Source organism: Strix aluco, chromosome 3, assembly GCF_031877795.1.
Source record: "Strix aluco isolate bStrAlu1 chromosome 3, bStrAlu1.hap1, whole genome shotgun sequence".
NCBI classification, from domain to species: Eukaryota; Metazoa; Chordata; class Aves; order Strigiformes; family Strigidae; genus Strix; species Strix aluco.
Window position 1 is genome coordinate 23,807,201 of NC_133933.1, and position 18,397 is coordinate 23,825,597.

General features: G+C 44.1%; 1 protein-coding gene across 2 annotated transcripts in view; it reads right to left on the reverse strand.

Annotated features, from left to right (window-relative positions):
• Positions 1–17,253, reverse strand: part of STUM (stum, mechanosensory transduction mediator homolog) — a 48,427-nt gene extending 31,174 nt beyond the window's left edge. For both annotated transcript variants that reach the window (XM_074817766.1, XM_074817767.1), the window contains exon 1: positions 17,003–17,253. In XM_074817766.1, coding sequence (XP_074673867.1) covers positions 17,003–17,189 — 187 coding nt within the window. In that variant the 5' untranslated portion in view covers positions 17,190–17,253. The remainder of the gene's footprint in view (positions 1–17,002) is intronic.
• Between the last annotated feature and the right edge of the window lie 1,144 nt (positions 17,254–18,397).

Below are 18,397 nucleotides of genomic sequence, written 5' to 3' on the forward strand. Positions count from 1 at the left end.
CAGTAAAAGCACTGGGTACTTGTGTCTGGGCTGAGCAAAATCAGAATCATGGGTGGGCCTGGGGTGTACGTGGAGCAAGCTAGCCTAAATGCATGATTTGTGAAAGAGCACTAAGCCCAGAGTGAGCTCAAGGCTGCAGAGCTGTCCTGGCAGTTCCTACTGTATTCCCCTGCAAGAAATTAGAGGCAGCCCAGGACTCGGAAATCTTTGCATTCACCTTTGCCTCTTGCTTTGTACTCTTCTCAACTGTTGCAAAAGGCCTGAGTATTTCAGGCCCAACACTCAGATCACCCCGCCCTTTCCAGAAACTCTCAAAACCAACTTGTTCCTGCAGAGATAGAATGAATATTGCTGTCTAAGCTCCCCAGTAACTCTGTCTCTGCTCTTCGAGGGAACTAGGCAAACATGAGCTGCCGTCAGGATTGTGTTTGGTCTTTTGGCTGAATGTTTGGAAAGTAGAATGATGCTTTGCACAAAGCCCACCATGCCTTACCTGAGAGATGGTGTGGCTGGCAGCAGGATGCTTCAAACCAATGCATGTGCTAGTAGCTATGGGTCATGTGGAACTAGCTCTTCTTTTTGACCATCTGACAAAAAGCAAGGCCAGATTTGGGGGGGGGATGAGAGTGGGAGAGGACTGGACCGAGTAAGACAGTGTGATCAACTCCCCTCACTACTAATTAAACTAATACCGATCAAAATACAAGGCTACTACAATACCAGGATGCAATTACAACTTGTGGGTTAGCAAGTCCCTAGATCGCAGGATACTTTAAGGAAGAAAGGAGTATCAGGAGAAAGTGCTGGCACACTTGCTGACACATTGGCTGGCTGTACAAAGCAGAACCTGTCTGGTGCTGTGGGGAAGTTCAGTCTCATCATTGCTAGCTGAATGACAAATCGTACAAGACGGGGATAGTCTGCACCAGGCATGGGATCCATGTGAAATATCACATTTCTAGATCCGGGATTAAGGCAATACAAGTCTATTGGAAAAGTGCTTTTTATCTTCCAGTTAGTGAAGATTAACAGCTGAGCCAAACTGCTGAGCAGGGAGAGAACATGAACATAGTTCTTATCCTTCTCAAATGTCTGGCCTTAAACTATTTATAATCCTTCGATATTTTTTAACATAGGCAAATAACTGCATATATTTTTCTACTTATTCTGTTACTTCTCTCCTAATGTCCATACTGACCAACAGAAGCACTTCCTCTAGTTCTCTGTATTTTAGCATTTCATAAGTACTAATGATTCCCCAGTGCATGTTTGTGTAATTATGTATGCTAGCATTCTCTACCTTCTGTTGAAGAACAAAAGAAGGAAGGTAAAGAAGCTAAAGCACAGACTTTTGAAAACACTTAGGCACCTAATTCCCACCAAAACCAAGGAATTCCAGGCTAAATCATACCTGAGGCCATAGTGAATGAGCTGTGAGGTTACTTGATCAAATTCTGGCTTTCCTATTTGAGCCTCACTGCCCTCTAATGCTTTTGGTGATAATGAAAGTGAAACATACAGATTAGGATTATGAGTATGTACCAGAAATTGAGGATACTACAGGGTATTAAAGAATGTTTGTCTGAAAAGTCTGTTTCCTGTGCTGTCATAGTTCAATTGCTTCCTGTTTAAGCAGTGCTAATGGTACATTTTTTATGCCTCGAGGAGACCAGAACTGGTCCAATAGCATACTATCAAGTGCTCATGCCGTGCAACTATACGAGGACCTAAAGGCAGAAGAGGACCAGCTGTCAGGCAATTAATCTTTTTCTAGTATAGGCTATAAGGCCGTATCAGTCAACAGAAGGGAACATGTATCTGTGCCACAACAGATTCAGTGCAAAGTCTTACCAAAGCTTTCGGAATCTTAAATTTAGCTTACTTTAATCATGGCTTTGCACTGAGGTACTAATGTTTTCATCTGCCATCTCTTGATGTGAGGTGGCTATCTCCAGCCAGGGCATAGAACAGACACTGTTACTTCAGAAGTAACTGCTTAAGCTGCCACAATCGAGTTTGTGATGGAGTTGTCAATGCCCCACAAGTCAGAAGAAGAGTGAGAAGGGAAACCTTTCTACATTAGTCATCATAACCGGAGACTACTGCCAGGCATCATCCTGGCTGGCTGGGGTAAAGCGAGGAGAGGCAGTGGCCAGTTCCCAAGATTCATCTGCTCTCATCTGTCAGCCCCATTAGTAAATATAACAGCTCTCAATGCTGGATAGTGAGAAACAATTAACAAATTAAAGCACTACCTCCTCCCCCTTGTTTTCCCCTTGCCCTCGAGTTCAACTTCACTCTTTCATTCCTGAGCGGTGCAGGATGGATGAGGAATGGGGGGGGGGCGTGTTGATCGTTCCATGGGCTGCAGTCCTTAGGGACAAATCTGCTCTACTATGGGCTCCCCACAAGTTGCAGTTGTGTCAGGAGTACCTGTTCCAGCACAGGCTCTCCATGCGGCCACCAACACCCAATACACATACACTTTGGGAAAGAGCTAGCAAAAAGCTATGCGGAAGGGCAACAATAGTAATTACAGAAATTAAAGGTTTTTATGTGAGGACTCATGAGAAAGATTAGGAGGTCTAAGCTTCAAAAATATACAAATTACATGAGACATGGTAGATGTATATGCATTAGGAAACAGCATGGAGGTCAGACCTACTTATGAGTTCTTGTAAGGACAACATGAGATCCAAAAAGATGTGTGGGCAATGCAGGATGTATTTTGAAACTATTAAAGCAAATGCCTTGTTTTGCAAAATGGTTAATGGGTAGCTTTCATCTGACCTAACTTCAGATATCTGTAAAGGAGGCGTCTTGATCTGAGCCAGTTACCCTTTGCAGTCAAAAAAATAAAAGGAGATGGAGGCCCCCAGAGGGTGTGATTCACTTAACCTATTTTAAAGAAGAGATGAGTCACATGCTGGTAGTGCCTAATTCCTCCCCACAGATTATAATGGCAACCAACTCAGATGCACAGGTAGATGAATCCCATCTAGTATGTCCAATAAAAAGAACATCTGGTATTAAGCTATTTTGACTAAATCCTACTAAATTACCTCCTGCTTTGGTGTATCAGCTAGCTAATCAGCTCCTTTAGGAGGAGCTTTTGCTACAGGCAGGTTATTGCATTCAACTTTGTTCATTACGGATCTTCCTCTGAAGCATCTAGTACAGGATACAGTATGAGGTACAACAGAGCAAGGACTTCGTTCTGCAGGACTCCTATGCCCTCAGTGTAGAATACAACTATGTTATTATGGATACAGAGGGAAGATGGGACCTAATTGTTTATGGTATCCCTAGAATACCAATTTTTAAATGTTATTTTTGCAATTCTTCCCTGTTGAGAAAGAGAAGTAAAAACGAGTTCTTTGTTCTGATCATTACAGTTTATCAAAATGACCTTGGTCATTGCCTGAAGGCTTTGCAATGCTGATTAAATGCTCCTGCAACAGCAGGAAGACATCTAAATGTGATCTTTCTAGCTCCTTTCATATTGCCTTTCTTCTTGAGGGTATCTTTTTCCAACATGACAGTGTTTGCAGGGCTCAGATGAGCCCTGTTGCTAAGAAACAAGTCCCAACTGTGCCTTTGAAACTCTGCCTTTAAACATACAACTCAAGGAAATATTTTTCTTTTCATTACACTGTATTGTGTGTTTTTATTAAGATTTCTTTTAATGCAGATCTGACTCTTGGGGTTACATTTCTATCATAGCCTTCTGAGATAGAACGCATTCTTCTTCCATTGACTGTACAGTGCCATGGTCACCTACACAGTTGTATAAATAATATATTTTAAAATACTACATTTTAAGGTCACAGTAAGGCCCTATTTTGCACGCAATTGTGTTGTAAACAAGAAGGAATACAGTGGAGCTTACTGCAAATTTCTGTTAATGTTAAACTACAAAGCACAGTACAAATCAGTGTTCTTTCACATGACAACTCTAGGGTGCATCTGTGCTTGCTTGACTTTGGGGTTTGGGTTTTTTGTCATGTAGTAACTAAAGCACACTGAAGTCCCCCTTGTCTCTACAAGATAGTGTGAAGCTTTCATAGGCATAAAGTGAATTACAGGATCATGTGAGGGAGTAACCAGCATATGCGAACTACAAACTGCCTTGTCCATCCTACATATTTATTTGCGTTTTCACTAACGTGTGGCACAGACAACACCTTGCTTCCTGACAAACACAAAGTCCAAGAGCAATGGAACTGGTCATTAAAAACAGCTTCCTTGGAAGAGATTAATGGAAGCTAAAGTATGGTTGCGTGATTTGAGGCACTGAATTGCAAGAAGTCTGTGTAGATTCTCTTGCCAGTTCTGCCATCAAATTCCTTGACAATCTTCAGCAGGTTATTTTCTCCAGCTTCTCCATTCAGACTGCAAAGAGTTCAAGCATGTGACGCAACCCTTCCTTCATATTTCTGTATCATAACAGGACTTAAGTGTAGTCTGCACTTCACAGTGCTACTGAATAATGCGGTAAAACCCTGCTCAACTACCTACTTGGCACTTCTCATTCCAGTAAATAGTGGACTTCTCAGGAAGGACTTAAATCACAGTCATTGGAATAAGGCCTCATGTAATTTAGGTATCATTCTTCACAAACACAAAAGAACATTTACTAGTGCATGATGAAGTGTCATAAATATTTAAAACAAAACCACATTTGTAAGAGAGAAAGCAGAATAAGTTTTGTGATGCAACAGCCTCAGATTTTTAGCTTTGGTTGCTGGCTAATTTGGGAAATAAACTGCAATTTAGGAAGAGTCTTCTCTGGTTTTAACATTTAAGAGCTCAGTTCTGCAATTTTTCCTCACAGTAAGTAACACTTATTCACAGGAGCAACCCCAGCGGCCAGCTCAATGTTACAAGAAGCAAAAATGGTGAGCAGAAGTGAGGCAAAATGGTTCTAGAGGCTTAACACAACGCTGCTCTGCACATGGTGGATTCTCAGTTCTGACAAGTGGGTCTAGCTTGAAATGGGAACATTTTATACCTGTTTTGCACCGGTTCAAATGGCTGACTGTTGCTCCAAGCAATGTGACCCGGAGTCCACAGAGCAACTAGAAGAGGGCATCCTCTCTGTCCAGTTCTGCCTTGGCACACAGAGAGTAAACGAGCACTGAAAGAACATCTAGTGGATGGAAAGCACTGATGTGAGAGCAGAACATATACACACATGGGCCAGATTTTCGTTTGTACCATATATACCATATTTTAGCTAATACACAGAAGAAAAAACTTTTATTGTTTGTGTTGATAATACTAAGAGTGGACTGTTACCATTTATTCATCACAGCTTCAGGGAAAGAAGGATTCAGTGTGTAATTGCTGAGCAAGAGTGGTTCTTGGGACCTAATGCTTGGTCTAAACTCCATTCCTGGCTCCACCACAGGATTCTTCTAAGTATCAGCTGCATGGAGCACAAGGAGACAGATCCTACTGTTAACTACGTTGCCCTGAACCTACCATCCAGAGTAGGAATACTAAGACTTAACTCTGACGGAAATGAGAATTGGCACGTTGGTACTCTTGTGTGTAAGGAGTTATTTGGATCAAGATTGGTTGGTGACACAGAATGGTTGATGGCTGAACACAGAGTCCTCCCCATTCTGCTATCCACACTCATGGCGTGGTTCAAGCTCTGCTTTGCACTTGTGCAGCTATCTACACCTCTGCAGCGTGCGTGTAAAAGAAGGCTAGCCTCTGTGGCAGTATATGACGTAAGGGGCTAGCTCTCAAGGCACAAAAATCCGGTCACCGTGTACAGCTGACCAGTGTAAACAAGATGAAAGTTAGAACACCTCAGGGAGTCAGCTTCAAAGGAGTACCAGAATCCATTTCAATGTTGGTTTTGTGGGATGTGTGGGAGGAGCAGAGGACTGAGTGAAATAAGTACTCAGATGCAAGTCGATATATAAAATTACCTTCTGTCTTTTAAAAGAAAAAAACAAGAGAGAGCGAGCATTTTTGTACTCACAATTGCCAATGATTGTAGTTCCTGTGCTCTTTTCTCTCTTTTACATGAGACAAGGAACCATCCCACCAGCTCTCTGTAGCCACAATGAAATTTCAGTAGGAGGAAAAAAAATCTCATGATGCTGAGTCTAAAATAGTATTTAAAAAAAAAAAAATAGTTTTTGTTTTCTAAAACCCCTGCTAAGCCTTCTCTGGTATTGATCAGTTTGTTGGGTGCAGAGCTAAACAGAGACATGCAGCAAAAAACATTTATCATCCTTGCAATACAGACAGGAAGATCTGGCAATGCTTTTGTAATGAAATAGATCAAGAGAGATCATTTAATGGCCCAATCCAGAGAATCCGCACAAGCATACCATCTAACTACATCAAAACCAATGTACCTACTCTTTCAACAGATTACCCAATAACCAGTCTGGTGCATATTAGTTTAGAAACAGGTCTGATTTGTTGCAATCATTTCACAAAGACAGAAGGAAAGTATGGGGAACCATCCCGATCCCACAGCTAGGAAGGAATTTTCTTCTGGCTACACCTCACAAATGTCTCAATTTGTGTGACCAGTCCTTTCTCACAGTCCCAAATCCTTTGTGAAGCCCTCCCACTAGGACAGCAACTCCAGAGTGGGTTGCAGGGCAATGACAGTTGCACGTCCTTACAAATTCTTTGTGTATGTAGATCCAAGGAGGTTTTAGCTAGAATTTAGTCTTGAGATTCTTGGAACCAATTTTCGGTGGAAAGGAAACTTAAAGCTTCCTGACTCCAAAACAGTGTTTGCTAGAAGACATGAAAAAAAATCTTTCCATTTACAGGGAATATAAATACGTAAACCTTGATTCAAGAGCTTATTTTATCTTACTAAAAAGAACCTAGTCCTGACCACTGTCAGTGAAAGAGGTCTGACTACGTGGGCCTCTCCACACAGTGATTTCTATGATGTCAAGTTGCCATCTCCTTTCCACAATGCAGCACAGCAAATACAATGTTGGATATTCACACACAAAAAAATCGTGTTTATGGAAATCAAATTGTCATGGCAACAGAAGAGGTCTTGCAAGTATTTTAAAAATAGCAAATTAACAAAACCCATTATGAAATCTAAAATCCATTCTTTTATGAATGCACTGAAACAGATACAACAAATGTTTTTCTACCTACGTAAAGAAGAAATCATTTAAACCCAAGATCTCACCTCACTATACTGGCATATGTAATAGATATATGCACACAAATAAATATGTATTTTAAACTTAAAACAGCAAAACTGTTCAGACGGACAGTGTTATACTAATGTAATCATTGGCCTTATTTTATTTCAGGTAAAATATTCTCATATATATGTTACGATTCATACTTCATAAAATGACTCAACTTTTTAACGTAGTAAACTTGTAACAACGGCTCATTATAATCTAGTTTATTAATCTTCATTAAAATCTCCGTTCTTCAAGGGCTTATAGCACTTCCCTAAAAATGTACAAACACTTTTTTAAAACAACATTCTTACTTGGTTCAATTGAAATTTTTTCCAGCAAAATCTCAAGATTAATTTGACCATTTAGCCTTTCCATTCTTTATAAACTTGCTTGTGTTACAACTGATACAAAATGACTATCCACAAATTCAGAGAATTTGTAAGTTTCGTGTGGATATTCATTAATGCTTGTGGCAAACTGAGAGCTCAGCCTAGACAAATGACAAGCTGGTGAGATGCTCGATAATTATCTGCGATATGTTTAAATTCATTAAAGACGGCAGCCTGAGTCCCCTGCACAGTTCCTTGTATTATAAGCATTATTACTGAAGTCAGAAATGCAGCACAGGTCAAACCCCTGCAGTGAACGTGATTATGTTTCCAGGAGTTCCTCTACTGATTGTAGTCACTCTTTCCTCTAGCAGGATTTGACCATGATCTATTCCGGGCATATCCTTTGGGTATGCTTATACTGGAACTTTTAATTTAACGTAGTGTATTACCAATCAACTTCCATCAACCATCTCGTTTATATACACTCGTCTGGATATTTCATAATCATATGCTTAAAGACATGAGTGTCCATGGTTTTATCTCGTCTGGCAGAGTTGTAAATTAGTTAGCAATGTATCTACTTTTTTAATTTAAAGGCTCAGTATAATATTGCCATCCTCCAGTGCTGAAAAATCATGAATCAAGTTCTCTAAAACTGAGATTTTTTAAAAATGAAATTCATTCTTTCTCCCCCCATCCCCCCCCACTTTTTCTTTCTTTTTTTTTTTTTTGAGATGGGATCATATCTTCAAATTCTATTCCAAAGCCATGAGAGTTACATTTTTTCTTTTCTTGAAAGCAGAGATTCTCATCTAATCAAGAGCCTCAGGGGACAGGGCTCTGAGGAAACACCAAATATTGTGAGAGTCAGGATTGCATTGCTAGGCCTTTTGAGGGGCTGTCAAGTAGTTAGAAATTGTTTGGCTTGTAACTCCCTTGGAATGGAAAAACTGTGCTTTGAACTGCCTTTACAATAAGGACTACGTTGCTGGAGGAAGGAGGGTGAGAGGCAGCTTCTAAGTGGTAAGATGGAAAGAAAATCTGTGGAAATGAGTATTTTAAATCAAATATTCAAGTTCTGTCGACTTATTTTCAACTTGACTCTACACACAATGAAACCTAGTAAGTTTATAACATCAGAAATCAACAAGTGAAGTATAATTAGGTAGAATGGCACCTGATCTTTCTCAAGCTCTTACAATATTTTTATTTTGGGGCTCCTACTTAACATAAATGCTCAAAAACCCTGGGGAGAGGAAGAGAGATTAACTCCTTCACTTAATGAAAAATCTCCCAATCTTCAGCAGAACCAGGGAAACCCAGGTTTCACATTCCTGGAATCTCTAAAGCAAGCTCAGTCAACACCAACTTTTCTTTCTCATGTGAGGCTGGGCCCATACTGATGCCATGTCCTGGGTCTCACTTGTATTCCATAATGTCTAAGGTTGCTGTGCAATGCTGGCTCCAGCTCTCTGCTAAGGAATACTGCTGCCACACCAGCTTCCTTACATGTGCATCACACCACAGCTGCTCCAGTTCACAGACCAGCATCTGAAAGGCAAATGAACTCTAACTGCAGTTTCAAATAAGATGCTGAACTGTGAACTGGAGTAGCTGCAGCAGAGGTGGGCATCCCCTCCTGCTTCCCCTGCTGCTGGAGCCATAACTTCCAGCATAAGTTGTGTAAGGCACAGATAATGTTTTTAATTGCCAGTAAGGTTTGCCAGATGCCAGAACCTTTATACTAGTAAAATTTCAAGTACTGGACATAGGTACAACACTCTAAACTGGTTTACCTTCTTCCAGATATGGGCTGGAAGGCACATCCTATGAGGAGCAGCTGAGGACTCTGGGTTTGTCTAGTTTGGTGAGAGGGAGGCTGAGGGGCAACCTCACTGCTCTCTACAGCTTCCTGAGGAGGAGAAGCAGAAAGGGAGGTGCCAATCTCTTCTCCCTGGTATCCAGTGATAGAACATGTGGGAATGGTTGAAAACCATGGCAGGGGAGGTTTAGACTGGACGTTAGGAAGCATTTCTTTACCGAGAGGGTGGTCAAACACTGGAACAGGCTTCCTAGAGAGATGCCCCAAGCCTGTCAGTGTTTAAGAGGCATTTGGACAATGCCCTTAACAACATGTTTTACCCTTTGGTCAGCTCTGAAGTAGTCAGGTGGCTGGACTAGATGATCATTGCAGATCCCTTCCAACTGAACTATTCTATTGCGTTCTATCTTTATTGACCAGCAGCTTTGCACAGTGCAACCAAGTCCATATCCATCCACTGTAGTGCTGCAACTGTGTAACTTTAAAGTTGCAAAGTTCTAAAATGAAGACAAGTCCAAAGACAGACGAAAGAATGTTATATGTCAGATTGACTTTATATCACATATAAAATAAGAAAAGCAGCAAGCACTTTTCCTTTTCTCCCTTCCAGGTCACCTCTGAACGAAAGTTTTCACAAATGAATTGCAAATTCCAGCCCCTTTTACAAACTTAGGGCCTATTTTAGAATCCCTTTATCATCCAATCACTTGTTTGTCCACAAAATTCAAAACTGTATACAGATTCTAAAATTCACCTTTCTGCTTTGTGCCAGCTGCTGCCACCTACGGGTGTGTTTGTGCTCAGGGTGCTGCATGTGATTTGATGGATAAGAAAAAGCCTGAGGAAGCTGGTTTCTGCTTTCCACTCCTCCCTTGACTATCCCGAACAGCTCCACAAACTCTCAGTGCTCTTTTCGTGGTGGAACAGAGGCAAAACGGCAGAGCTGCTGCAGGCAATGGTGCTTTCTCGGAGTCTGTAAATCTCTCTGACACCCACTGATTCAGAGCAGGAGAACAACTCACCTCCATCCTGCAATCCAGACTAGCCAAAATTCACCCGTCAAAAGCATTCTCCTCATCCAAGTTGCTTCTGTCTTTAAATCCTTTCACTCCTTGCCTCTCTTGCTGCAAGAAGTTCCAGTTCTTTGGCCTTTTCTCCTTCTGGGCTTGATTCTCTATTTTTCTCCGTGTCACACCCTTCGTCTGGTACAGCTTTCCAGACTCCTTAAAATTCAATTGGTTTACTTGGCCATTTAACAGCTCTTCTCTGCTGTCTGCTCCCACCTTCACTCTTAATCTTCAAGTACATCTGTCCAAATTGCATTAAACGACAAACGAGACTGCAAAATGCTGAGCAAACCCTGTCTCCTTACGTGTTCATTAAGTAATGAATACCACTGCAGAACTGCTTCAACGACAGCAGTGAACAAAAACCAGTGAACGAAAATGTCACTGGCTATTTCTTTTGTCTTCTATTTTGATGGAAACAGAAGGCATGAGGGACAGGAGAGAAACTTGTTTGCATTTAAGTTGGTCTGGCACTGACAGCAATTCAAAAGCAACAGCACTACGGCTGTGAACAGTTTGACAGTGAAATGAACCAAAAAGTCATTATAAACACAAGTAGAGCTCAACAGCTGATTTTTGCCAACTACAAGGAGTGAAGAGCAAAAAGTGACCAAAGGACATAAACAGTACTAAATATTTGTACTGTGACAGAGACTGTAGTCAGGGACAAGGCACTGCTGTGCTTTTGCTGTGTACGCCCATAACTGCATTTGTAAGCAAGGGTCACGGGAGAATGATGAGTAAGAAGGCATGTACGTATGTGACCATTAGGGCTAAGCAGATAAACTCAAGAAAGGGATCCAGTGTAAAACACAGGAAAGGGAGGAAGAAGAATATATTAAGTATTCAGGCAAGTAGGGTCTAATAAAATACAGTCACAAAGAGGAAAGCAGCTCTCTTCCTAAAATACAGTCAGACACTGGATGAAAACTGAAGGGCCACGCCAGATCCGTCAGCAAAGATAAAACCCTACTGTTGTTTTGCTGATCAGATACATAGGTTGGAGTTGTCTCAACCAAGAAGCTGTAAACTTGAAATAATTTGGCATTTACTCTGGTCACAAATTATCTGCGAATCACTTTTGAGTTTTCCAAGCTTGTTTGTCATTCTAGATGGTCCAGACGCTTCATGGCACAAAAATATTCCAGACTACCCTGTGCTGGCAAGATTGTTGAATGACTGTTCAATGTGATCAGCCAAGTAAGTTATATAAGACATTTAGATTTCTCACTTACATCTCTGTTTAAAAAAAAAAAAAAAAAAAGGAGGAAAACAATGGCCTTCTCCATACGGACAAGAACAGAACCTGCAGGAGTAGAAACCTGCAGATTCAGTTGTTCTTGTGCCCAGCTTTACCTCACCATGAGGAATACCTACAGCACAGCTGATACCGCTGCTACCAGTAATGGAGCAGTAACCTGGACGGACACATTTTATCACCCTTCCCACCTCACAAAAGCAGAAATTACCATAAAGAACTTTTTGATCTTTTCAGTGTAAAATACAAAACCCAGAGTGAAGTCTACTGACAAGAGGTTTGCTTTGTTTAATTATGCTCTCGTGAATAAATAGCTTGTTTCTGCAGACTACCAGTGGTCTATAGATCACTGACTGAAAGGCAAAGTTAGCTAAAGAATTACAGCAGTAAAGTTCACAAACACAAATTCATACAAGCACTTGCAAAACCTTTTTTTTCCATAAATGAGCTTGTAAATCACCCAGATTCATCGATTTGCATGTCCATAGGAAAAAAAAAATATTAAGAAGGATCATAAATGCCACAGCAAGTTTGAGATTAACGCACAGATGTTTGAAAGCCCCAATTTCTTTTCTGCAATATTTGTTCTACTGTAGGTAAGAAAATCTGTTTTTTCCTTGAAATTCTTTGTTTCAATAATGCAGATGATGGATTTTTGCTTGTTTACCATTCCAACAAAAATAAAATGGGTATTGATAATTTTATGCAGATCTCATCCCTGCAACTTTCCTGAGCGTTGTGATCTGTACTTCAGTTCTTTGGAGAGCTCATTCTGCTGAAGAGAGCCATGGCTTCTAATGAGAGCCTTCTGCAGATGCTTGGCTTCTATAAATCGAGTATTAAAGCCGTATTTACATAGCTGGAGGTCTAGCCCTTCAACTCCATCAAGACTAAAGCAGAATAAACAGATGGCAGAAGACTCGTGATACGGAGCTGACACACCCAGGAACAGGAGAGCTCTACGCTGCAGGAGAAAAACAGTTAAGTGGGCTGAGAATCATCCCTTCTTTCTCTAGCTGTCTGTGAGAGGCTGTCACTCATGATCTCCTCCTCTGGCTACTTCATGGCACATGGGTGGCTGCTCTCCTATCTTGCACTAACATGATTTTATGCTACGTATTTCAATTACTCCCTACATAAAAATAGTATACATGTATAATTCAGGCTGTGATCCAAAAGTCCACCCCCTTCCTGACAGGAGGGATTAATCTTGGAGAATACCTCATACTTTCAGATAATTCCACTCACTTCTCACATTTCCCTCAAGTTCTCCACCTTCATTTTCCCCCTCCCACACACGTGATGTCGAGGGAAGGAAAAATGCGTGGGAAGGAGGGCAAGATTCCCTTGTATCAGCTCAGGGAATGACAAGGAGCCAGATCTTCTCCCACGCTGACTGGCACGCGGCAGCTCCAAGAGAACACAGTCTGCCAGCTAAAGGGCATGGCCAGCCCTTCTCTCAGTTGCCATCTGCAGCACGTACCGGCTGGAGGTGCACACTGCTCAATCCTGGGGAACGGAAAAAGAGAGGATACACCACCATTTATCTCTGCTGGTGTCACCATCTTCCATTCTCCAGAGCTTGTCACGGCATGATTTGGCCCCGAGGCCTCAGAGCCTGCTCCAGAAGCCCTAAGCCAAACTAGAGGTTACAGTGTCTGTGGCACAGGGTGCCTGTGGCAGAGCTGGAACGCTGGTAGCCAACGGCATGATGGCCTTTGCCGCAGCGCCCGCTGAGAACACCAGCTCCCTCTTCTCCCTTTCATGCTACCTTTTATGAACCTGAGCTAGGGACACTGTTGTTACAGCTCAGCCCTGCAGCACTATCAGATACAGACGAGGAAAACTACATCGGACGATTGAAAATTCTGATCCAGGATGTCTCCAAGTGGTTGAGTCTATCACAGTGCATGGAAACAGTGTGTAATTTCAAGGCTGTTCTGCAAAACAGATTACAAGTAGATAGCCTAATCAAGATTTTTTAGGTTGCATTTTGTTTGAATTTCAAGTTTTGAAGACAAAAGTTAACATCCCCTGGGTATGAAAAACTTCCTACGAGTCTTTTGTAACATACATGCAAAGAGTAATTAAAACCCAGTTTACAATACATCTTAAAATCTGCAGTTCTGGGTTACTACATAAAACCCTGAAAATTAACCAACTGAAAAAAATAAACATTATAAACAAAGAGAAATCATTACTTCTCCTGTCCAAATAGAGTAGTACTACAAAATGTAAACAGCATAAAAGAAAAATAAACTGGATGTTTAAAATTCTCAGATTTCACCCTCATAGATAACTTCCATAACATAGGAAAGATAATTTAACTAAAAAAAGTAGTGGCTTGCAAAGTAGTTGGTAGCCTGCATCGGAGCACCACTTCTATGTAGATATCACTGGTTTGAGATACTGGGCACTAATAAACATGTCAAATGCACACGTCTCCAAGCAGTGGAACACTTGATTTATTCGGTGTTGCCCATTTTCTTGTCTATTCTAGTGGCTTCTGACCCTTTATTGCAATTGCACTGCAGAGTCTACACGTGAATGACAACTATGTGCAAAACAGATGAGGAATAAATTCAGGAACTGAAAAACAGAGAACTTCCATTACCACCTAAACACAGTCACACTCTCCACCTAAGCAGGCAAAATATACAGCAAGCCTGTGAAACATCATTTTAACATGTTATAAATCTGGACCACAGAAATTGCTGGGAATTTTGCTATTTACTTCACTGGGAACAGATCACACCCTAGATGTGAATACTTCACACCACCACAAATATTATTTATTTTACAAGTGTTGCTCAGTTCATCGAGATGGCTGAAGTGTGACGATGACACAAGATCTCTTTTTACCCTGACTATTCCTGCCAGTAGATTTGTGTTCCTCCTGTTTCCCCTTGTGTGTGGGCTATGTGGTATACGACAGGATATGGCTGAGATTGTAAATAGCTGTATTCTAGCTGGGTATATTATCTCGGAGCAAATTTTCTATCAAAATGCATTCAATATTAGCAGCTTCATTAAGCGAATGGTTCATTTATGTACGGACTAAGTGCTATGCTTTGCATACAGAGTTTGGAATGCATCTCCAAAATGATGCTTTTTGCCAGTCTGTGAGAACACCACATGGAAGGATTTCTTTTAATCTGTAGTTTTTCTTTTGCTACTTTTGCAACAGAAGATCAGGAGGAACAGTGGTATATACAGCCAGAAAGTACTGCTGAAATCAGCACATCAAATGGAAAACAAGTTTAAAAGAACAATCTCCACCTGTTAAAAAAAAAAAAATAGAATTACAACCATTTTGGGCTAGTCCAGCCAGTCGGTGATAACACAACCAACACGGCTGCAAAGTCCAGATTCAACTCTTAAGCTTTCAAGCCAGCATGGACAGGGAGCCCTATACACCAGCCTTTAGAATGGAAGCACTATCCGCTGGCATTCTTTACTGGCATGTTCCGTGTGAGGGAAGGCACACCACCAGCTACCTCCAGCAGCCCCGCAGCAGCAACCAGAGAAGAGCTCTGAGCAGATAACCACATCTCAAGCCAGTTCTGGCATGAGGGTGCCTTACGGGGATCTACCCTCCTAGGATGAATGAAGAACACTGAGGGTTCTCTAGTGTGCTGTGAAAAGCAGCAGAGTATGAAGTAAAACATCATTGAAATGAGGAAAAGGGCATGGTAAGTCAGGTTTTTTCTTGTACATCTACAGTGAAGATGTAGCATCTTCAATGCCAACGGAAAACTACATTCACTTTGAAAGCTCTATCTTTGAACACCTCTCTCTGAGGACGGTGGGAAATTAAGTGCTAAATAACAATAACCTAAAACCCCATAAAAGCACTCAACCGGAGAGTTTCTGTTTGATTTATCACTCCAGGTTCCTCAGGTGGCTGCACACAAGGGCTGTGAAAACAACACACCTGAGCACGCAGCATTACATCTGGAAGCACATATACCAATGCTGTTCCTTCCACAGAAAAATTCTGAGGTACTTCAAAAGATGGAAGTTTTCCTCTGGAATACATCCGTAGGTTCAGAGCAAACACACTGGAATAACAACCGCTTGTACACACTGCACACAGTATAGTGCTCAGACCTAGGTAATTCTTTAATCAGAAGAACTTTAAGAATTTCAGATTCATGAAAGAATTAAGCCACCTGAAACACATGAAGCAGGTAACGGCAGGGCAAGCTGGAAGGTACTCCTACACCACAGGAAGATTTCTGCAGTGGCCACAGTAGCAGAAATGGTGACCAGGAATGGACTGTGAGAGACTCAAGGTATGGACTAATGGGTTTTGTTTTGTTTGGGGTTTTTTAAATGTGAATGTTTTGCTTGCCGCTAGAATACTTGTATTTAGCCTCGTGTTACAGGTGCCTTTGTAGTGTTCAAACTCTAGGCTCCGGTATGCAAGTATTTCCTAATTAAAAAGGAGGAAAGGGAAATAGAGAAGGGATTACAGCCACAGTTTAGGGATGCGTTACCCGAGTCCCTCACTAGGGACTTCGCATCGAGAATGCCCAGTTTCTCCGGACACTGGTTCCTTACAGCAGTGCTACAAGACCAACATTTTTCAGGGGTCTCCTTAGGAAACTCGGGGAGATGGGCTCTGAAAGCTCGCCTTTGCTGGAGAGCGATGTAGTCGCTCTGCGCCGTGGTCCTCGGACCGAAATGACAATTCGCAGGAGCCCGAACAGCTGAAGCCCTTCCCTTACACCGCAGGCTGCCCAGCCTCGGGCCGAGCCCGCCTGAGGAGGACGGAGGGTGGGCAAGCGGGGGGATGCTCTGCCCCCGAGGCCGGAGACCGGCCTCTGCCTCGCCGAATCCCCCAGCGAAGCCCCGCCGGGCGCGCAGCGGGGACGGGCGGGTGCCCCCCGCCCCGGGCACTGCTCGCTGCCCGCGGAGAACGCGCCCGCCGCCGCTCCCCCCACCAACCGCGGCGGACCCGCGGCGCCCGCTCCCCCTCCGCGGTGCGCGGCCGCTGCCCCGAGGGACGGGCGGCCGCTGGCCCTGGGGCTCTCCGCCAGCCCGCTCCCCCGGGGAACCCCCGGCGCCGCCCCAGCCACCGCTCCCGCCGCGAAACTTTCCGCCGGGGCGGAGGGGCTCGCTGCCGGGCTCGCTGCCTGCCTGCCTGCCTGCCTCCCTCCCCGCCGCGCCGTCGGGGAAAGTTGCCGCCGCCGCGGGGTCCGTCTCGCCGGGCGAGGCGCCGGCCCGGGCGAAGCAGCGGCAGGTGGGGGGAGCGCGCCCCGCCGCCGGCAGACGCTCGCCGCGGAGCCCTCCCCGCCGGCCGCCGCGCCCGGGGCTGCGGCGCTCCTTACCCAGCCCCGGCACGAAGGTGTTGAGGAAGAGGCAGATGACAGCCACGGGGAACGGCATGTAGGGGATGGCGGCGCGCAGGGGGCCCTTCTTCTCCCGGACCTGCACCACCACCCCGCTGGAGGGGGCAGCGCCCCGGCTGGGCTCCCCGGCCGCCGCGCTCTCGCCCTCTTTGGGGAAGGGCTCCATGGCCGGCGCGGCGCGGGCGCGGCCGAGGGTGGCGGTGCCCCGGCGGGCTCCCAGCTCCCGCCGCCGCCGCGCGCGCTCCCGCCGCCGCCGCGCGCGGCCCCGCCTGCGCGCCCGCCCGGGTGCCTCCCCCCGCTCCCGCCGCGCGGACCCTCCCCTCGCCGGCTCCCGCCGCAGTTCCCGCCCCGCCGGCACCGTCCCCCGTCCCCGGTCCCCCGTCCCGTCCCCCCGGGCCCGGCCCCCCGCCTCGGCTCACCCCGCGGTCGGTCACCGGGCGGTGTCGGTGGGCAATGCCCCCGCGCGGCCGGGGCGGTGCGAGCAGAGCCGCCGCGAAGTGAGGAGAGGGGGCGAGGGGCTGCTGGGTTTGGTCTTTGGGAAGGGGAAAAGCCGTTTCAAGACGAGAGAGAGTGAAAAATAATGCCCTGTGCGGTTTTAAAAATAGCTGCGCTCCGAAGGTGTAAGAAAAGGTGTAAATTAAACCCACACTCATTGTTTGAAAAAGCCTGCTGTAAGGGGGAAGAGGAGGAAGAGGGAGGAGAGCCACGGGAATTAGAAGGAACTGAAGAGAAAAATATACCCCTGAAAAGCTAATCGCAGTTTGGGACGGTGTGAAAATGTATCTTAATTCACATCAGTACCGCTAGATGAAATATCCCTTTGTAGGGCTGGTAATTATTGTTCGGTACACAGTTTAATGGATGAAACGGTAATAGAACTTGATCGTGTCTGTAGTCAGAAAGGATGACGGGGCTGGTCATTGCAGATAGGGTTCAGCAGAGAAAACAGGAAAAATATTAAAGGCGTTAATCCTCATATAAAATGTAAGTGTGACACACGTACAGGATTTTTGCATGAGAGAGAGAGGGTAGCCTGGTCCCGTTGTGCATTTCAAAGCTGTAATTTTGCCGAGGAATTCCTGCTAGGGGTCTAGACCCCAACACAGAATCGTGAAGTACTTTATGTGTGCCACTGGAATGGCACCTGGCAAATGCAGGATTCAACAGCTGAATCGATTTCAGTACAAATTAGTACAACGAAAAAGTTAGGTGAGCTAAATGACACGGATGCAGAATCCTGTTCCTAGATTATATGTTTTAAAATTTTTCTAATAGCTGGGTCCTGAACCGTAAAAACATAGACATCCCATGTAAAATCTCTTATTTTTAACAACAGGTTTTCTTTGCTTATCTTCCGAGTGCCTTTCATCTAAA